The 22,575-nt window shown below is 43.5% G+C and overlaps 1 protein-coding gene and 1 pseudogene across 4 annotated transcripts in view; both read left to right on the top strand.

The window, feature by feature from the left end:
- The window catches only part of RYR3 (ryanodine receptor 3), a 551,601-nt gene that overhangs the window by 363,151 nt on the left and 165,875 nt on the right, over window positions 1-22,575 (top strand). For all 4 annotated transcript variants that reach the window (XM_073012013.1, XM_073012015.1, XM_073012014.1 and 1 more), the window contains exons 39-42: window positions 16,316-16,589; window positions 17,950-18,064; window positions 20,048-20,177; window positions 21,368-21,471. In XM_073012013.1, coding sequence (XP_072868114.1) covers window positions 16,316-16,589; window positions 17,950-18,064; window positions 20,048-20,177; window positions 21,368-21,471 — 623 coding nt within the window. The remainder of the gene's footprint in view (window positions 1-16,315; window positions 16,590-17,949; window positions 18,065-20,047; window positions 20,178-21,367; window positions 21,472-22,575) is intronic.
- On the top strand, window positions 13,322-14,759 carry LOC103245916 (complement component 1 Q subcomponent-binding protein, mitochondrial pseudogene; annotated as a pseudogene).

A 22,575-nucleotide genomic window follows, 5' to 3' on the forward strand; every position in this document is an offset into this window, starting at 1 on the left:
TATAATATTTGGTTTCCCGGTTGTGGGGAGGGAGGGGCTAACACTTATGTGGTACCCACTGTGTCCTGAGCATTGTCTTGAGACTTCCATAAATATGACCTCATTTCACTCTCATGAGAACAGCCTGCAATACGCAATTGTATTTCTGTTTTGCAATTGAAGAAGCTGAGGTAAAGACAGAGTAAGTAACTTGCCAGAATCACACAGAGGTGGCACAAAAATTCAAAGCTTTGTCAACCTGAATTCAATTTCCATCCTTATCACTTACGTAAGAACATCCTGCCCCCTATAGGCAATGGCTGTGAAAGGTTCTTGAGGACTAAGTCATTCATTTACTTAACAATACTGAGATAGTTATGGGCACAGGGCTCCGGAGTTAGGCTGCCTAGTCTTAAATTCTTAACTTCTCCCAAAATTCACGATATCCAGGAGACTGAGCATGAGACAGCTCCTCTGTGCCTCAGTTTTCTCATCTATAAAATGGACGTGGCATATACATACTTACCTCATTGGAAACAGGGAATCCAAGGCGTTAAGCAACTTGCCTACCTCACAGATGGCAAAGCAGGCATCAAAACTCATTGTGTTGGACTCCTGGAATGGCGCTTCACAGTAATAGATGCTTAAAAAGTATTCTGTGATCTGTTTAATTAATCAGTGTCAGGCCCTCTCTTTTGGTAGCCTGTGCTTTAGTGATGGAGAAGATAGTTTGGTTCTCACGAGAGAGAAAGTCAAACACTTAATTGAGTACCTACTTTGTGCCCAGTACTGTGCCTGGCACTTCACCTTACCTCATTTGATTTTATCCTCACTACAAGCAACCAAGTACAGTGACTTCTAGGCTCCCATTTTATGCACTAGGCAGCTAAGCCTAAGGGTAGAAAAATAATTTGGATAAAGTCTTGCAACAAGTAAGAAAAAGGCCAAGATCTGAATTGCATTCCATATGCCGGACCCACAGTCTTTCCAGAGCACTGTGCAGGGATGCCTGGAAGGGAGGCTGTGGGGATGGAGAGAGGGGGGTAGGGAAGCACGGATGTTTAGGGTACGTGGCCAGTAGCTTGCCTCATAATCACTTATTCTCCATATTGAAACTAAAAAGCAATTCGATGACTTTCCCAGCTGAGTGAAGACAGAGGCCCCAGGTCCCCGAGTCCTTCGCTGTGCTGTCTCTGCCTCATCTTTATTTCAGAGGTATCCCTCCCTAACACATCAGCAGAAGCCCTCTGTCCTCACTGTGCTCTTTTCCCCACCGTCATCATCGGTCATTGAATCGCCTACATGTATTGAGAAAGTGATTATGGGGCTGGCTGACAGATTGCAAAAACAGGCTAATTATCTTAGTCTGATGGATGAAACCCCTTGGGGCTCTAGAGCAGGACTGGCAGAATCAGGCTGCAAACACAGTCTCACTGGTGGCTTGCAGGGCTGCCTTCGTCAGGTATGGGTATCTGCCTGGCTGGGGAAGCAGTTCTGGGAGTGACGCTTTTTGCTTCTACACTTGTCTCCATCCTTAGAGATGTGGAGGCTCTGCCCAAGGTAGAAAACCACAGACGGAGGGAATTTTAGAAACAGATTTAGCAGAAATACACACCTGTCACGAGCCTATCTAGACACAGCCTGTCCTGAGAGCCAAGCTCTGTGGGCCAGTATGACTGGGGCAGTTTTGTGGGATTCACAGCCAATCATGGATAGAGTCAGGAGGCTCCACATCCACTATGCCTTCTCCTGGACGGCACTCACTACCACCTATTTATACGAACTTAGTTTTGTTTATTCAACTGAAGCGTTGCTTTGCCTAAATAAACCATAAAGTGAGGCTTGGGTTAAGAAGGGCCATCCTTGTTGGGGAAATTCAGTCCCTGCCACACCTGTCTTGTCAGTTTTAATTAAGAGTGGGATACAGGAAGCTCTTAGTAAATGTTGGCTATATTATTTGATATGGTTTGGCTCTGCGTCCCCACCCAAATCTCATGTCGAATCGTAATCCCCATGTGTTGAAGGAGGGACCTGGTGGGAGATGATTGAATCTTGGGGGCAGGACTTCCCCTGTGCTGTTCTCATAATAGAGTTCCCACAAGATCTGGTTGTTTGAAAGTGTGTAGCACTTCCCCCTTCAAACGTGCTCTCTCTCTCCTACTCTGCCATGATAAGATGTGCTTGCTTCCCCTCCGCCTTCCACCACAATTGTAAGTTTTCTGAGGCCTCGCAGCCATGCTTCCTGTACAGCCTGCAGAACTGTGAGTCAATTAAACCTCTCTTCTTCATAAATTATGCAATCTCAGGTAGTTCTTTATAGCAGTGTGAGAATGGACTAATACATTATGATAATGAGAGGTAGGATGTTCTAGAAGGCAGTTTGAACTTTTATTCCCAAGGAAGCCAATGTAGAAAGATACAAGCGTACATCCTCAAAAATTAAATCCAGACCTGGGATGTGTCCTGCTGTTTCCCGTGGAGCCTGGAGCCAGCCCTACACCATCACACGCCCTCGAGGGGTCTGACAGCCAGTCCCTGTTCATGTGCCCTGATAACACGCTGTAAACAGAGCAGTTCTTCTTATCACCCAAGAACAATGCTCCAGATTGTCTTCACAGGTTTTTCCTTTCACTGCAGAGAGCCTTGTAACTTTATTCTGAGTAATCGCAACAACATCCTTGTTCTAGCAAAATGAGACCAAAATGGTACCTACTGCACAACTTGGGCCAGAGAGGCACTGGGGGAAGCCCAGAGAAATTTGCATGATGAATTCTCCAGAAGTCCCCTTGAAGTCCATGGATTTAACTTTTTCCCTGTCCTTCTCTGCTAATAAGTAGTAGATATTTGACGACTTTGTAATTCAGACCAGACTTTTGGCCTGGAGGAAGCTCTACGGCACAGAGCACAGAGGGCATAAGTCCCACCCCCCAACCCCCATAAATCTTCCCAACTAAATCTAGAGGGTGTTATTGCACCACCTGACCCCTGACACAGAAAGCTTCATTTCTCTGCCAGCAATCAGGACAGTCATCAAAAAGGCCATCAAGTTGCCACAGCTCATCTCCTCGATGTAAATGATTAGTGATGTGCAGTGATGCTTTGATAATGGCCACTTTACTCACCATAGTCAGTAAGCCCTGGAATTTTGAGATTTTATTTCTTCATCCTCAGGTTTTACTGTTAGGAAAAGCAAGCCAGGTACCATCAAAATAGGGCAGTAAAACCTGGTGGTAAAATTCTTGATGCTCATTAATTTAACCCAGTGAAGCCAAAGGCTTTCATTTGCCGTTTTAGTAAATTGACACAACCCTTTCAAGAGCTCTGTGGGTCAGATAGAAATAGAATCATGGAATATTAAGCCACAAGTGACTTGACTGCAAAGAAGTGCACAGACACACAGAGGTAGGTGACTTGCCCAAGGTCACACAGCCAGAGCTAGAACAAAAGACTCTTATTCCCTGCCCAGCACTCTTGTTTCTAGACCACACTTACATTTATTTTCTTCAACATAAATTTTATATTGCTAATTTCATTTTATTGGTGAAGAAATCAAGGCTCTGGGAAAATGAGTCATCTGCCCAGCCTGAGAGTCAGAAAAAGAACTAAAGCTTTATGGTTTGGGGGATTTTATTTCTGAATCCATTTTATGGTTTGTTAAAAGAGCATCATGTAGACAGTATAACATAAATTTAAAGCATTAATAAAGATAACTATTTTTCTGAGTTTTATGGAGCTATTGAAAGTGAGCAGCTCTAAGATGGGCAAGTAGGTGTGCTTAGACTCCAGGAGCGTGGATTGGAACCCAAGCCCTGACATTCACTAACTGATTGTAATATTAGGCAAGTTTCTTAACCTCTGTATATTTCAGTTTCTCTGTATGAAAAATGAGAATAATAAGAGCTCCTATCTTGGTGGATGGGGGCCAGGGAATATAAAGATTAAATAAAATAGTGCTCAGCTTGATGCCCTGGTACTTGGAAGTTTGTGTACCTCAGCTTCTGAAATGAGTATACAAAGCATAGATCATAAGAACTTCATCTCCACATTTATCTTTTCAGATGCTTTCAGCAAACAAGCAACAGGAAGCCCAACTCAGGTAGAATAGCCATTAATGGATTTCGCTGGCTGACACCTGTGAGTTTAGTGATGGAGCCAGCCAAGGGCTGAGTTGATCCAGGGGCTCTGCTTACTCTCCGGGCAGTCATGTTGCTTGTTGTTCCAGCTTTGCCCTCGAGCTGGCAGTAAGGTCGTGGTTGCCGTTCTGGGCCTCATATCCATGCACTGCAGTGTCCGAGGGAAAAGTGAGAAAGTTGATCCTGCCCTGGTATGACAAGCAAGGATCCCGAGATCACTTTTGATTACAAAAACTTGGTCACAGGCCAATCCGTGTACCAGTGTATGACCTAGAAAATAGAACATACTGGTTGACTTAAGTCAACAGGGTCTATTTTTGAAATAAGTTTGGGTCATTTTACATTCCTGAGGAGCATAGGCTGTAAGTTGGAGAGGCAGAAACCTGTGCGAAAGCAGGGTTGTGTTAAGGAAGAAGAGACAAACGGGTGCTGTGTTTGTGGTCAGTAATATTCATTATGCATGATGGTCATCTTCAGCGTTCTTCATTTATTCGGGCGTTAATATTGACATGCAGCCAATTCTAGCTCTTGATTTTCAGAGGGAGAACAGGGCAAAAAGAAAAACTGTGTTCTACAAACTGGAGACTGTGCTGTCTGTAATCTACATATGTTAGCTAATGATCCACAACAGTTCTGCAGTAGGTGCTTTGTGTGTTTAATGTCAGCTCTGGCTTCTCAAGAGCTCTGAGCCAGATCCAGGCAGACCTCAGTTACATCAATAGCCCTGCAATTTACTCCAGTTGCCTCAACAATCCATAGAGGGCTGTCTCTCTCTCGGATCCCAGTTTCTGTGGGTACTTTTGTCATGGCTTTCTAACGGAGACTCTCCAGTCTGATTTGTAGCTTCAGAAAAGAGTTAAACATCCTCCACCCAAGACTTTCTTAACAGCTGGAGTACATTAGTTTTCTATTGTTGCTATAACAAACTATCACAAACTTAATGGTACTGCAAACAACACAAATTTATTTCTTACAGTTCTGGAGGTCACAAGTCAACAATAAGCTAGTAGGGCTGCATTCCTTCTGGACTCTCTAGGGGAGAATATACATTTCATGCCTTTCCCAGCTTCTTCACATCGGAAAAGTCTCTTTTGTAAGGTAACATATTCATAGGTTCTGGTAATCAGGACATGGACGTTTGGGGGAGTTGGAGGGACATTATTTAGCCTACTACTGGGATAAAGAAAGTAGAGGTCAAAATACAGTCGTTCTTTACACTTCGAAATGATCTACCACTTGTTCATGCCTCCAGGGCATTTATAGCATGCCACAAGCTGATTTTCCAATCACTTAGAATTTAAAAATAAGTGTACATCCTTTAGATACGCATAGTTATTTTTCTTTTCCCATTGTAATGTGAGCATTATAAATTGCTTTCTAAGTGTAACCTAAGTACGGTGCAATTTTGTTTGCTGCCTCTTCTCAAAGTGATTGGATGACTTTTTCTTCCAAACTGACCCAGATTTAAGAGCACTCACAAAAATATAACACCAGCATAGGTTTGAGATCTTTAAGCTGCAGGGATTTCCTTTGCCAGTGGCCAACGTCTCCTCTTTGATAATGTACTTCATTGCCTGGTGGCCACTTGGATTGTGATCTACATTTGGAGGAGGAAATAAAAGATTCTTTACAGACCCCTGCAGCCTAAAAATTTAAACCTGCACCGTGAAAATAAGTGACCTTTCCTTTATGGTAGTTGGCGTTGCAAAGCTGGTAATTTTACCATTTAAAAAGGAGTTACACCAACTTTGGTACGTGAATCTCTAGAGAATTTCTCATAAGGGTCATACATGGTGGGCTTGGGTTCTGAAGTCAGAGGAGAAAGTTACAAAATGACAAGTGAAAGGGAGTAAACAACTTAACAAGTGATACCTGGGCTCCAAACTAATCTTCTAAGGCTAACTCAAATTTAAAGACACTCTAATTCTTTGTTATTATATGAAAGGTCTGACTAGTCCAAAAATTAGGTAATGAGTAGTTTTGTTTTGTTTTGTTTTCCTTTTTGAAATATCCCTCAGGCATCAAGTCTCCCTAAACAATACAGTGCCTTGGAAATATTTCCGTTCAGAGTTAGCCTGAATAATCATTTAAAATGCAGCTTATAGATCATATATTTGATATCATTGCCTTAATGTGACTACCCCTAATTACACTAATTGCAAAAGTGAAGTGAATTAGAGTGTTAATAATAATCTCATAAATGAAGCCATTTATAATTATCAAGGAAACCATCTGTACATGACTAGCTTCCCTAAGACATTCTGTTCAAGAGGATTTGCTTTATTTCTCATCAGAAAACAGGTGCTTGGCGACATATTTTTCTTTCTTTTTCCTTTTTGAAAAGAGCACTGTATTATAATCCCATAAACTGAACCATCAAGTGCACTTGACAAGGCCTTCTTGAAATTCTGCTAAGTCAGTGCATAAAAACCCTAGAGATGCAACAAGGTCTGCTGAGGCATCCTTATTATGTGTGGTGGTTCTGAGTGGGGTAAAGTGGTGTGCACATGCATGTGTGCGTGTGTGAAAGAGTAAGACTGGCCATACATTGTGGCAAATGGTAGATTTAACCTCTTCACCTCAACATCATCTTGCTTCTGGTGGCTGTCCCACTTTGAGAGTCATGTTTCTTCTGAATATTGAAGTGTTTTGTAGTCATTAAAGGGTAGCATTTCCAAAGACGAACTCAGAAAAGCAACAGAAATAAAATCAGTATTTAGTTATAACCCTTCTTAACATCTCTGTTGCTCTTTGTTTATGAAAGAGATTCAAATATATTCACAAGAAATAAGTCCCTCCTTTGCCGTTTGAAAATCCTACCAAAATTGGGGAGTCTGTTCCAAGATGGCTGAATAGGAACAGCTCCAGTCTGCAGCTCCCAGCGTGATTGATGCACAAGACGGGTGATTTCTGCATTTCCAACTGATGTACCTGGTTCATCTCATTGGGACTGGTTGGTCAGTGGGTGCAGCCCACAGAGGGTGAGCCAAAGCAGGGTGGGGCATCGCCTCACCCAGGAAGCACAAGGGGTCAAGGGACTTCCCTTTCCTAGCCAAGGGAAGCCATGACAGACTGTACCTGGAAAATCGGGAAACTTCTGCCCAAATACTGTGCTTTTCCCAAGGTCTTAGCAACTGGCAGATGAGATTCTCTCCTGTGCCTGGCTCGGTGGGTCCCAGGCTCATGGAACCTTGCTCACTGCTAGCACAGCAGTCTGAGATCGAATTGGCTGGGGGAGGGGCATCCATCATTGCTGAGGCTTGAGTAGGTAAACAAAGTGGCTGGAAAGCTCAAATTGGGCGAAGCCCACCACAGCTCAGCAAGGCCTACTGCCTCTATATACTCTACCTCTGTGGGCAGAGCATAGCTGAATAAAAGGCAGCAGACAACTTCTGCAGAGTTAAACATCCCTGTCTGACAGCTGTGAAGAGAGCAGTGGTTCTCATAACATGGAGTTTGAGCTCTGAGAATGGACAGACTGCTTCCTCAAGTGGGTCCCTGACCCCTGTGTAGCCTAAATGGGAGACACCTCCCAGTAGGGGGCGACAGACACCTCATACAGGCAAGTGCCCCTCTGGGACAAAGCTTCCAGAGGAAGGATCAGGCAGCAATATTTGCTGTTCTGCAGCCTCTACTGGTGATACCCAGGCAAACAGGGTCAGGAGTGGACCTCCAGCAAACTCCAACAGACCTGTAGCTGAGGGACCTGACTCTTAGAAGGAAAACTAACAAACAGAAAGGAATAGCATCAACATCAACCAAAAGGAAATCCACATCAAAACCCTATCTGTAGGTCACCAGCATCAAAGACCAAAGGTAGACAGAACCACAAAGATAATTATCCAGGAGAACGTCCCCAACCTAGCAAGGCAAGCCAACATTCAAATTCAGGAAATACAGAGAACACTACAAAGGTACTCCTCGAGAAGAACAACCCCAAGATACATAATTGTCAGATTGACTAAGTTTGAAATGAAAGAAAAAATGTTAAGGGCAGCTAGAAAGAAAGGTTGGGTTACCCACAAAGAGAAGCCCATCAGACTAACAGCGGATCTCTCAGCAGAAACCCTACAAGCCAGAAGAGGGTGGGGCCAATATTCAACATTCTTAAAGAAATTTCAACCCAATATTTCATATCCAGTCAAACTAAGCTTCATAAGTGAAGGAGAAATAAAATCCTTTACAGACAAGCAAATGCAGAGAGATTTTGTCACCACCAGGCCTGCCTTACAAGAGCTCCTGAAGGAGGCACTAAACATGAAAAGGAACAACCGGTACCAGCCACTTCAGAAACATGCCAAATTGTAAAGACCATCAATGCTATGAAGAAACTGTATCAATTAACAGGAAAAATAATCAACTAACATCATAATTATAGGATCAAATTCCACATAATAATATTAACCTTAAATGTAAATGGGCTAATGGCAACAAAAACCAAAATTGACAAATGGGATCTAATTAAACTAAAGAGCTTCTCCACAGCAAAAAAAACTACTGTCAGAGTAGTTACATAACCTCTGGGACCTACATAATGGGAGAAAAATTTTGCAATCTACCCATCTGACAAAGGGCTAATATCTAGAATCTACAAAGAATTCAAACAAATTTACAAGAAAAAAAAATCAAAAAAGGGCAAAGGATATGAACAGACACTTCTCAAAAGAAGACATTCATGCAGCCAACAGACACATGAAAAAATGCTCATCATCACTGTCCTTCAGAGAAATGCAAATCAAAACCACAATGAGATGCCATCTCATGCCAGTTAGAATGGCATTAAAAAGTCAAGAAACAACAGGTGCTGGAGAGGATCTGGGGAAATAGGAATGCTTTTACACTGTTGGTGGGAGTGTAAATTAGTTCAACCATTGTGGAGGACAGTGTGGCGATTCCTCAAGGATCTAGAACTAGAAATACCATTTGATCCGGCAATCCCATTACTGGGTATATACCCGAAGGATTATAAATCATGCTGCTATAAAGACACATGCACACGTATGTTTATGCTACACTATTCACAATAGCAAAGACTTGGAACCACCCAAAACGTCCATCGATGATAGACCGGATTAAGAAAATGTGGCACATATACACCATGGAATACTATGCAGCCATGAAAAAGGATGAGTTTGTGTCCTTTGTAGGGACATGGATGCAGCTGGAAACCATTCTCAGCAAACTGTTCACAAAAACAAAACCAAACACCGCATGTTCTCACTCATAGGTGGGAATTGAACAATGAGATCACTTGGACATGGGAAGGGGAACATCACACACCGGGGCCTGTCAGGGAGTGGGTGGGGGGCTGGGAGAGGGATAGCATTAGGATAGGAGAAATACCTAATGTAAATGATGACTCGATGGGTGCGGCAAACCAACATGGCACATGTATACCTATGTATCAAACCTGCACATCATGCACATGTACCCTAGAACTTATAGTAAAAAGAAAAAGAAAATCCTACCAAAATCATCAGCATTCCCCCATGGATACTTATATATGTGTTCACACACACACACATACATATACAGGTACTATATGTATGAATCATCTCTCTAAGGAACACAGCATTCCAAAATAATCATAACAAAGCATAATGTCTTTTTCATCAGATCATGTGATGGAGTCTCCATGTAATGGAGACTTACTGTAGAAATATAAAAAACTTCAGATAAAAAAGCCATTGGAAGAAAAGAAAGGGAGATCTTATTGTTTCTTTCTTTAGTTTCTTTTGAATGTATGTGTTACTTTAGGAGTTATGCCTTCTTATGAATTGTCTTATTTCCTAATTGAGACAACAGTTTTACTCATTATTTTACGCTTTATTTTTTATTAAGTGCTTCACATGTATTAGTTTCTCCAACTAGGCTGTAGTGGATAATAATTGTGTCTTGAAATAGTTTGTTATAGAGTACTTCACCTCGGGCATGTAACAGATACCCAGAAAATGCTGGTCAGTTTAAAGCTAACTTAGAAGTAGCGTGACTGGAGTTAGCTACTCACATGAAGACAGGCAGAAACTTGTGAATTGGGTATGTCCTGAGTCCTGGACACATATCAACTTCAGGGCAAAGCCTTCTGTAGTTGACAGCTTTAGTTTCCAGTATTAATTAGAGCAAAGTCATTGCTGGAGGATCAGCTAATGTTGGGGACAAAGAATTAAGTGCCTCCCCTTCCAGCCTGCAGCCCACGTTTCTCTGTGTATGTGCAGAGCAGGCTGAAGAAAACCACACAGCCTCAGCGTAATACAAGCCTGGCTCCCTCCTTGCTTAGAAGATGACTGTTCTTAAGCCCAAATTAAGGAGAAGAAAAGCATTAGGAGCCTTTCAGGCTAGCAGGTTGCCCTTTGGTGAGGAATGAATAATAGCCAGGGCCCTTGACTGCCAGGATTCAATTTTCGAAATAACGATTCTTTAATCCTCACTTGATTTCTCAATGTGAGGTGTCTTACTCTTCTTATATGAGATACTCTTCTTATATGAGATACCCACATTTAATCTCACACATACCCCACTCCCATCCAGAAGTAAACATGGAAAGCTTCCTAATCTGTAGATTTCTAGGTTCAGCTCTCAGCTACTTGATCAGAATCATGCAGCCCTAATAGAACAGGTTTCATTTTAGCTGGAGAGAAAGCTTTGGTTTCCAATCACAGCCTCACTTCAGCGTAGGCCTTTTATATGCGTCAGTGGTTCTCAAACCCTTTGGTCTTGGGACCCTTTTACACTATGGAAAATTACTGAGAACCCCAAAGGCTTTAGTTTATGTGGATTATATCTATCAGTGTTTACTCAATATGAGATTAAAATTAACATTTAAATATTTATTCATTTAAAAATAAAAACCTTATTACATATTACACAAAAATACTTTTATGAAAACTAAATGTTTCAAAACAAAAAGTGACATTTCTTTGCATGATTATAAATCTCTTTAATGTCTGACTTAATTGAAGGCAGCTGGATTCTTATATCTGGTTAAAGAATAGGAAGAAAAATGGCCTTAAATATATGATTGGAAGGGTAGTAGTATTTTTCATAGCCTTTTCCAATAATTGTGAATATTCTTCTGTAATACTATATCTGAATAAGTAATAGTTTCTGAAAAGTTAGTTGGCTTGTGGAATCTGAAACCATATTAACTAGATTTTTATGTTCTTCGTTACATAAAATTTTGTTGGTCTGTCTCACACATTGAATGGATCTTTTACCTATGAATGTTTTTGTAACATCATTCATTGATCATTGAGAGATTATTGGTTCACTGAGTTAATCAGAACTTCCAAATCTTGACACATTTCATTATAAAATACTTTGTTAACGTAGCTTAATCAGAAAAGTCTTTAAGTGCTGGGAAGCTATTGAGCTCCCAGTGGCAGATAAACATTTTTCAAAATTCTGATTTTCACTTTAAAGCTCAAATTTCATTATTGGCAACAAATACTGTCATTTGAAGTGAAAGACTTACTTTTTTCATTTTTTTAATTTCATTTTTTTTTCAAGTTAACCATAGTTTGTCGTTCTTTAATTAAAAATGGCATTCCATGAAATAAGCAGCTGGTTCAGCTCACAACTCCATCATGCAAGTGCTTTTCCTCCGGAAAAGCCACTGAACTTTGATACGTAGCAGAAGTGCTTTACTTCTTTTCTTTCTATGTACCGTTCTGTCACACAGGATATTTTAAAGATGTAAACTCAAGAGTTTATGATTAATACAAATAACTTTTACTGCTTTATTCAAGACATCGTTATGTGAAACTGGGCATTTATCTGGAAGTGTGGCAATAAAAAATATAGTTGGATGCTGCTCACTTGATTCAAGCTAAGGCACAAGCACTTTTACCCACCATTGCTTTTGTACCATCAGTGCAATTATCAACACAATGAAAAAGGCAAACAATATCTTAGAATTTTTATGAAAACACATTTGGACTTAAAAGGTATCTAAAGGGTCTCGGGCCCCCAGGGCTCTGCAGATCACAGTTTTATAACTATTGGTAAAGATGTCAGTAATAGTTCACCTTTATTAAACCTACAGTATGTGCCATCCATGGTTATATGCATTAATTAGTTTAATCATGAGATATTCAGGTATATGGAGAGCCTAACACAGTCCAGAAAATGTATTCTTTTTAACTTCTGGACTCTGGTGTATTTTGGCTGCTCTGCTGCTGATGCATGGGAGCTAATTAAAATCTGAAGAATTTTCAGTAGCATTGCTGCTAGGGGTATAAACCTCCGTTTTCTCCGTCCCAACAGTGTTTAGACCTTGAGAAGTTCATTGATTCTGCCTGGGTTTGCTTGGCGGGTCCTGAGTCTCTAGTACATGTCAGATGACAAAATATGCTGTGCTTTTCATGGCTCCTGAAAATGTCCGCTTCTGCCCCTCTCCCTCTGAATTTTATTTCTTTTTGTAGTTATTGTTTCCCTCACTTACTGCACGTTGGTTTCACAGTTCAAAACATTGTACAATACACATGGCTTTAAATGTCAGGCCTTCCATGGAATTACATCTGCCTGTCAGCAGCGCCGCAGTAGGTCTTGCCTCCTTTTCTGACAGAACCTGGGGGCTCCTTTCTTTTTTTTAAACTGCTCTTTAGCTTGGTCACACATAAATATTTATCCCATTCTCTGACACTTACTTTGAAGGCTTGCCTGGACAGAGAATGGAGTGGAGGCTGTTTGCTGCTCCCTGCTTTGAGGCTAAAACGCTGTTTCGTTTCCCATTTGCCCTCTGGTGAGGTGTTTGGCTATACATGCTCTCTAGGCCATAAATATTTATTTGGATTTTCGAGTCAGTGTGAGGCTAAGAGCTTACCCAAATCCTGAATTAATCTGAAAGCCAGGTTAAGGGAAACTAGTATGTACCTGGTTTTATTATGATTCGGTAAAATTCTCTGTTGAAAAGAAGATGGTCTTTGAGCAGATTAGTAATTCCAGCAGATCTGATTATTGCTTTTCAAGTGTGGCAGGGACTGGGATAGCGTGTATTATATCTGCAGAGAATTGTTTTGTTAGTTATGAGAACTATAACTCTTTCAAGCCGAAGTATATGTTTTAGAGGAAACTGTACTGACAGGACTAAAAAACTCGAACTGGGTCCAAGGGTCTACATTTTTGTCTTGCTTTCATTCTTACTACACAAGTAGTAAGAGTGCATCCATACGTATTTGTGGTTGTCTCTGATCCTGCCTCTGTTGTGCTGCATGCCTGGTGCCCTGGGCTCCACAGTTGCTGCCCTCTGCACTACCAAGCCTGCCCCACCGCTCCAGCAGCACCCGGGTCCTGTGCCCGGCCCTTTGTGCTGCTCAGTGTGCATGTGTGTGGCGTCTGCATGGCAGCCTGGCCTCCTGCGGCCTCCTAGGCCCTGTGCCTGTGGCTACAGCGGCTGCGGGCTGTACACCGAAGGAGACAAAGCTTCCGTTGAATTCCTGAGTGATGAAATTAAGGAGGAAAGGGAAATCCAGAAGCATAAGAGGCATTCCCTCCCTAAGAGGTCTGGAAGTTGGGAGCTAGAATTTAAATGGAACAGAAGCTAAATGAGTATGGCAAGTTGCCAGAGGAAAGATCTCTGTCACTTTCAGCATTATCAGTAGCATCTCACCCACATCTGATGGCGAGGAGGAGCCCTCACAAGGGCAGTAGGTTGAAGAACAGGATTCTGAATTAACATCAATTCCCAGTTTCATAGCTGAAGTTATGAAGAATGATAGCAAGAAGGTCCTGGTGCTGACTGGCACTATCAGAGGATGAGTTTGGACAAGAAGAGCAGGTGGCGAGTAACATTTTCTCCATCAAGGAAGTTAGCTTTCAGTCCAATGGCAAGTCTGAATGGAAGGACACTAGTACACACTTGACACAGAGTCGCCGGACTAGGCCTTGTATTATTTCCTTGAGGACCAAGGGGTGGACAGCGCTTTTGTGGATGGGTTGGTGCAGCTCAGCACAGTTCCAGAGCACGAGGAGGATGTTACTTTTCTTGAAGATCTCAAAGTTTTGTCAAGAACCAGCAGAGTAGACAGCTACTGAAAGCCTTAGTTTTATGGCAGGCTTTGGCCAATGAACAAATCCTACTGTGAAGCCAGGCACTATCATCCTAATACCATGAAAAAAAGAGCAAATTTAAATTATTTCTTTTGTGCTCTCATTTACTATTCGTTTGTTTTTTTCTGTACAAATCTATTGTTACTAGTTTTTTGTTTGTTTGTTTGTTTTTGGGGTTTTTTTTGGTTTGTTTTTTTTTTTTTGAGATGGAGTCTCTCTTTGTCGCCCAGGCTGGAGTGCAGTGGCGCCATCTCGGCTCACTGCAAGCTCCGCCTCCCAGGTTCACGCCATTCTCCTGCCTCAGCCTCCCGAGTAGCTGGGACTACAGGTGCCCACCACCACGCCCAGCTAATTTTTTGTATTTTTGGTGGAGATGGGGTTTCACCGTGTTAGCCAGGATGGTCTCGATCTCCTGACCTCATGATCTGCCCACCTCGGCCTCCCAAAGTGCTAGGATTACAGATGTGAGCCACCGTGCCCAGCCTAGATTTTTAAAATAATATGACAGACAATAAAATTAGGGTTTCTCCTCCAAAATATGTACATGTGAATTAACTAGGAGATGCAGGAACTTTTATATGTGGACTCTGAGGAAGCAGGCTTCTGACAAGGAGCCTAGCATAGCCCTTAAATAACTTAGCCCCTAGAGGATACAGATATTATCTAATCTAGCAGGTATTAGTCGGCAGTCCCTGCCTAGTGAGATCTCTTAAGAACGTCTTTTAACTGCGCTTCTCTCTGACTTGGGTGTCCTTTTTTAAGGTTTTCAGTTTATGTCTCCTATCTGAATCTAACACACCCACAGGGTTGATAGACACAGCAGTAAGTTAAATTAATCCTTTACATCTAGGTCTCTTTTAAAGCTTGGTAACTGAGTTCTATTTTTATATCCTTACGATGAGCCAAGACTGTATATAGAGCAGACATCTGCCATCTATAGTGATATGGAGTAGAAACCTCGACTATTAAAGATGGCATGGGCTACCAGAAGCACTGATCTGTTTACTTCCCTTTCTTTCATTGATTGACTGAGTGACCTTCATTGTCCCCTTGGCTCTACCTGGCCTGAATTAAGGATCTTCCTGCCATCCATACCTTGTAGGACTGTGATATGCAGTGCCAGAGTAGGATGCATTTGTGATTTAACAGCAGCATGTCTCACCTCTGTCATCTTCTGGAAGTGTGGATGGTATGGGAAGGGGTGAGCAGTGCTTTCCCAGCCATTCCAGCAGGTCCCCTTCCTCCTTTACCTCCTACGCCAGTGCCAATCAGCAATTTTCAGGGGCTTTTTAGTCTGACCTCTGAAGGTTCCACAGCTGTTCTGAGTCCCAGTTCAGTGATCTTTCCTTTACTTGTATAGACAGTGAAATTTCTGTAAAAGCAGTATGAGCCCCAATAAATTCTGAATTCAAAGGCCTTGTGGTTTTTATTCTCTTGATGCTTATGAAAGGAGCCCAAGATGCAGTGTCAGCTGACTCTTGCCAAAGATACAGAAAAACCTGTTCAGACTCTAGGATGATGGTCAGATATCCTATTGTAAAGCCTTTAGAGCTGTTCTCTCAGCCCAGCATGGATGCAAATATTGTTTAATCAAAACAGAATGGTTAACACCTTCAACTCATAATTGGGATATTCTTTTATTATGATATAGCCGATTTATTTGTCTTTTGGTGATATATATTCTACTTCTGTGCATGTCATACCCAACCCTTAAAAAATAATTTTTTGTTGTTTTTTTGAGACAGAGTCTCACTCTGGTGCCCAGGCTGCAGTGCAGTGATGCAGTCATGGCTTACTGCACCCTCAACCTCCAAGGCTCGAGCAGTCCTCCCACCTCAGCCTCCCAAGCAGCTGACTACAGGCGTGTGCAACCACACCCAGCCTTTTTTTTTTTTTTTTTTTTTTTTTTTTTGTAAAGCAACAGGGTCTCCCTTTGTTGCCCAGGCTGGTCTCAAACTCATAGGCTCAAGCAGTCCTTCAGCCTCAGCCTCCCAAATTGCTAGGATTATAGGCATGAGCCACTGCACATTGCCTGTAATAAGAATTTTGTAACCTCATCCAGCGATGTGTCTTCCATTTGCATGAAGTGGCTGTAACACCCAGCTCTCCCTGAGCCATGACAGCCACAGTCCTGGTCCCTTCTGTTGTCCTTCCAGCAACATTGAAGGAGCTCATCTCACAGACGATGATCTGCTGGGCCCAGGAGGACCAGATCCAGGATGCAGAGCTGGTCCGAATGATGTTCAACCTCCTCCGGAGGCAGTATGACAGCATCGGGGAGCTGCTGCAGGCGCTGCGGAAGACGTACACCATCAGCCATGCCTCTGTAAGCGACACCATCAACCTGCTGGCTGCCCTGGGCCAGATCCGCTCCCTCCTCAGTGTCAGGATGGGCAAGGAAGAGGAGTTGCTCATGATCAACGGGCTGGGGTAGGTGGCTCACAGTTCCGTGCCGTTCTCTCTAGAGAGTTTTCAGTGGGAAAACTGACTTACCTTGATATACGGATGTAGTGGAATCAAATCATATTAAATCTTTGTGTGACATGATTCCAGTCTCACTCCTCCTGCGGTCGTAGCCTTTGTAGCCTAAGAGACCCGACCACTCGCAGCGAAAGGCATTGCTGACAGAAGTGTGGAGGAGTCTTGGAGAAAAGCAGTTATTGGGTTTGAATCTTTTGCAAATAGCCCCAGGGAGCCCATGGAAACATTTGGAGGAAGAGACAGTGTGTTCAACCCAAGACAGAAATTATCTGAGTGCTTGAAAAACTGCCACCTCATCTCTCCCTTTTCTCAGCACTAACCTAGAGTCATTTTTGTTAGTTCATTGAGATAACTTTCCCCTTAACGGTAGCTCATGGCTCTCCCTTAGAAGCCATGAAGTCAAACAAATTCATTGCATTTTAGACGTCAAAAGGATTTCCTTTAATTATGTACTGTAGCACTTCTATTTTGCAGTTGAGAATACCAAGGTCCAAAAAGATTCACTAACCAGCCTACAGTTTTACTTTATTAGAATCAAGAACCAGACCAACAGACATCCTCCTACCTAACTTTTCTCCTACCACCCTTGAGCCAGCAAACCAAAGGAGCATCACCAAGGTGCAGGAAAGAGACGTTCAGGATCCGTGGTGGGGGTGAAATACATGCGTTTGTCAAACTCATTTCCAAAGAGAGATCTTATATAAACGAAGAGACTTTTATGGGACTAGAATACAGTTAGAGAATTATTATCTCCCCCGCCTTCGTAGTAGACATAGCAGAAGTAAAAACTGGCAGTTGCAGGTGGCAGTTCCTGCAACCCTCAAGAGAAGGGGAATGGGCCAGCCAGAAAGTAACCACCCGGCAAGGGAGTACACAGCAACTTACCAGGCTCTTTCTGTATTTTGACTTACCTGCAGCTATACTCTGTGAGTGTCTATTGGATGACTTAAAGATTTAATTGTTCTTACATGTTAATGTCGTGAGTTTTTAAAGCCTATTGTCCAAAAGCTTCCTTGGTATCTAAAATTATGACAAGAAAAGAAAAACAAGGGATGTTTAAGAGGTCATTAGAAAGAAATGTTTCAAAGAGAAAGAGCAAGTACTTAGAAGTAGAGGAGCACAGAATATTTCCGTCAGCTAGAATGGCCCTGCACATAGATTCCACCTGACTTAGCACCTTCTTATTTGTTTCAGCCTGTCACTTTCATATTACTTCACGCCCTCATGTGTGTGTGTGTGTTCTCATCCCTGAATTTTCCTAGCCTATAAATAAACAGGTGCTGAAGACTCTCTCTGATCCTTACCCTAGAGACATAATGAACAACAAGGTGTTTTACCAGCATCCCAACCTCATGAGAGTCCTGGGCATGCACGAGACGGTGATGGAGGTGATGGTGAACGTGTTGAGTACAGAGAAATCTCAGGTAATGCTAGAAGGAGAACCTAGCCAGAACTTGTCCCTTGAGGCAGGAGCACATGAGGTGACTTGTTCAGAGCCACATGGCTGGTGTCCCTTGCCTCAGTTTCTCTTCCAGGGAGAGGGAGGGATATGCACAGTGCCAAGAAGGAGTCAAGCGATGGGATAAAGCTGCTGGATGGAATCCCATTGTGTAAGAGCTCTTGAAGCTTGGAGACTCTCTTCATTAATCCCACTGGGCTCTTCAGTTGCTAACTTTACTTCCCGTATTCTGCAACCCTGCGCTTTCCAAGATGGAATAACTCTGACTGCCACTTAGGAGCCTGGTGTGCCTTGTGCTGAGTCAGGAGAAGGCTGTGCTAAAGGAGAACAAGATCTCAGTGATCCTGGCAGTGTTTCCCCAGAAGTGTTTGTGTTTCCTCTGTCAACCAGGCTCCTGAAGAAGCCAGGTTTCCTTGCCAGCTCCCCCATGAGGAGGCTGCATCAGGGGGATCTCCTGGTGGTAAAGGGAGAGGAGTGGGGATAGGACACAACTGGACATTGATCCCAGCCGGGCTGAGGTCCTCCTCACAGTTAAGCTGCTTCCACAGGCAGTAGATAGGGTATGGCTTCAAATGTCGGAAATTCTGGAATGCCAGGGTCCTAGGAAGGGATGATTTCTGGTGCAGTTTCATCAGCGCTACTGGGGAGGCAGGCGGGTGTGTAGAAGGAACAGAAGCCAGGGTCATGTTCCTCATGGGCTTCCTTCTGATTTCTTGGGAAAGTGAAATCTCTCCAGAAGATCCCTGAGCACGTGTCTGGATGCCTTAGCGAGCAGATAGATTATGTTTCTGAATCTTATTTCTTAGAGCATCCTCTGTAATATTAAAGGAGAAAAGCAAGGTCGTCTTAGGATCCTGAGCAAGGTTAACACTGCCACCATTTATTGAGCATTATAGGATCAAAAATAAGATTTGGCCCAACCTAGAGATACTGGTTACTTTGTTAAGCAGAAAGGCCAAGCACAGTCAACAGGAATGTAAGATGGCATCTTTATGCTGGACTGTATGAATCAAATGACAAGTGCTATGGAATCCCACAGAAGAGCAATTATCAATGACAAAAGTAGTCAGGGAAGACTCAGAGAGCGATGCCTTTCAGACTTGCACAACTGTAGAGGCCAGCCTTGATCCAGGGCACCTGGGTTTTGATATACTGGTGGGCCTTGTGTGTCTACGATCACCTGTGTCTGTCTGTCTCTCTCTCTCTCCTTCTCTCCTCTGTCTCTCTCCTTTGTCTCTCTCTCCTCTCCCTCTCTCCTATCTCTTCTCTCTCTCTCTTCTCTCTCTCCTTTGTCTCTCTCCTCTGTCTCTGTCCTCTCTCTCTCCTCTCTCCTCTCTCTCTCCTGTCTCTCTCTCTCTCCTCTCTCCTGTCTCTCCTCTCTCCTGTCTCTTTCTCTTCTCTCTCTCTCTCCTCTCTCTCTCTGTCTCTCTGTCTTCTGTCTCTCCTCTCTCTCTCTTCTCCCTCTCTCCTCTCTCTCTCCTCTCTCTCCTCTCTCTTCTCTCTCTCTCTCCTCTCCTCTCTCTCTCTCCTCTCTCTCCTCTCTCTCCTCTCTCTCTCTCCTCTCTCTTTCTCTCCTCTCTCTCTCTCTGAATTCTGTCCACTCCCTTCCTACTTGGAAACAACAATAGCCTGGTAGAAAAAGGTCATGCAATTTCATGTGACTTCCGAGGATGACGGATTCTTGTTTGACATCTGTTTCTCTTGGAGGAAAGATATTTCAGGAACTATAACTATCATTCAGTATTTTTGGGAGCCACTTCTTGGGTGTCCACTCTCTGTCTCTCCTATGAATCAGTCTTGAGAAAAAAAAAAAAAGGAAGGAGAAAGTTCATTTTTCCAAGTGTTCACGGCTTACGATACTTTTCCCATTTAAGACTCTGAGGTCAGAGTTTTCAGAAAGGCTTCATGATAGATTCTTTTCTCTGACGCTTTCTACTTCTCCCTACAGATTGCATTTCCAAAGATGGTTGCTAGCTGCTGCCGTTTCCTTTGCTATTTCTGTCGAATTAGCCGGCAAAATCAGAAGGCCATGTTTGAGCATCTGAGCTATCTTCTGGAGAATAGCAGCGTTGGCCTAGGTGCGTAAGTCTTCTTGTAATTTCCACATCCAAACTCGAAGGTTACACTCTGCCTTTGACCACTTAGAAAATACAGGGAAAGAAGCCACACGCATGCTGTGATATTTGTAAATACTAGAAGAGACCTTGCCTGATTTAAAACAACTGAAATAACGATGCCACAACAACTGAAGTAACGATGCCACAACAACTGAAGTAACGATGCCACAACGACGTTCTCCAACATAAGTAGAGATGTTGCTACCAGCCAACATTGGTGACAGATTAGTGTTGGCATAGTCATACAGTTTTACCTCATCTCTCTTGGGACCAGTGGCCCGTAGTTTACAAAATGCCCCTGGGATTGCAGGTGTAGTCTGGGGGCACAGCTCTTCCCAGCCCACTCAACTGACCAGGGAGCAGTGCTGATGAGGCCAAGGTCATGGATCCAATCTCGTCTTGGCAGGCTGGCTGCAGGCTGCATACCTGTCCATCAGCCTCCCAGCAAATGCTTTCCTTAGCCAGGAGGCAGACTGGCCAAGAGCAATCGTGGATAAACAGTGTAAATCCACCACCACCACCACTAGAAAAACAAGTCAGTGCATATGTCTTACTCATTGTTCTGGATATAAACGAAATGAATTTGTGGCATACACAAATACTTCCACTTGAAAACTGAAGTTTCAGTGGTTTTTATTTCTCAAATGCAACCTCAGGCTACTAACCTTTTTGTAAAATGCCACCTGAAGTTTTTCTTAATTCTAGCCTGAGAACCAAACAAACAAGTCAAAAACAACATTGGTGACCTGGTGAAACTATATGAGCTAATGCTGTTTGATGCTATTTTTAAACTCCAGGTGGTAACCCCAGAAATACCCGAGTTCCACTGGGCTTTGTTGGTCAAGTGGTATCTGATATGGGGGCCTCAAGAAGTTTTGCGTTAGAAAAGCACTTGGAAATACATGGTCCGGGCTGGTAGTGTGAACCGATTTTCTATTAATTCATATTCATGGTAATGAATGTGGGGAGGAAGATTAGCTAATAGAGCTGTTCTTAACTCAAGTGCACTGTCCTGTTGGAGAACGGTCGTGTAAACCAGGTTTCAATGTGTTTGCTGCCCTCTCCTGTCCACTTATGTGCACTGCAGTCTCAGCTCGGTGCCGAGTGTCTTCCTCTGTCCCTTTCTTGCTAATTCTCCCGTCCTCCCTCAGCCTCCCCGTCGATGAGGGGATCCACCCCGCTGGATGTGGCAGCGTCCTCTGTGATGGACAACAACGAGTTAGCGCTGGGCTTGGAGGAACCAGACCTGGAGAAGGTAACTGGCCTTGGGGAGGCAATGTGGTGCTGCTCTCTTCCGCCTGTAGTGCAGCTGAGCTAAGGATACACAGACCACGGATGGAGTCTCCGTCACTGTATCCTCATCTTGGTGGGCGTGTAGGGAAAGCGTGGAAGAATGTGAGTAACCGGTAGCAGCACAACGAGTATGACCAAGGGATCTCCTGTGAGCACAGGTAGCCACGTTCAGAGACATGGATACGTGGGCACTGCTGTTCGTATGTGGAAGCCCAGCCTCATTGGTCTACATGGAACATCACCAGATGCCCGTGGTTCCTAATAAAGTTCTGTGTAATTTATAAATTTATAAATTTACCTATGGAAGGAAGAGACATGGCAGAATACTGTATAATCAGAGTCCTTTCCATGTGCAAATGAGACAAACTGAGCTGCCCTCCGCAGGGAGGGTGAATGAAGCTCCTGGTGGTGGCGATGGTTGGGGCTGCCTCACTACATCTTTTCCCCATCCCTTTCTTTCAGTGATGTCCTTGACCGGAGGGCTGGCAGGACTCACAGTGCGACTTTCTGAGTGTGGGAAAGAGCAATCTGGGAGTGGGGGGATGGGAGGCGGTGTAGAGGGGAGGGACATGGGCAAGTCACAGACAAGTCAAAGGTCATCATTGTGTAGGGGGTTTGGGAGCACGCGGAAAAGGGCACCTGAGCCTGCCTAGTGGATTAGGAAGGTCACTCAGAAACAGTGGTGACCCGAGGGATGGGTAGAAGCTGATCAGCCACGTTGTTGGGTGATCCCAGCATGGCGTGCTGGGGAGTAGGAGACTGGGTATGACTGAAGCACAGAGTGCCTGGGGGATGTGGTAAGAATGAGGCAGAAGCAGTGAGGAATTGAACTTTATGCTACCGTTTCTATTAGTAAGAAAATTCATGCCCATACACTCTGCCAGGCTTTATTCTGAATGCTTCCCGCAGATGAACTCACGTGATCCTCAGATCAAGCCCTTTCATGATTGCCTGCCAGTTATGGGCAAGGAGGTGGAGGCATAAAGAGATTGGGTGGCATCCTCAGTGTCATGTGGATAGTCAGTGGCACAGCCAGGCATTGAGAGCGTTGGGCTCCAGAGGCTGT

The sequence above is a fragment of the Chlorocebus sabaeus genome, chromosome 26 (assembly GCF_047675955.1).
Source record: "Chlorocebus sabaeus isolate Y175 chromosome 26, mChlSab1.0.hap1, whole genome shotgun sequence".
In the NCBI taxonomy this organism is placed as follows: Eukaryota; Metazoa; Chordata; class Mammalia; order Primates; family Cercopithecidae; genus Chlorocebus; species Chlorocebus sabaeus.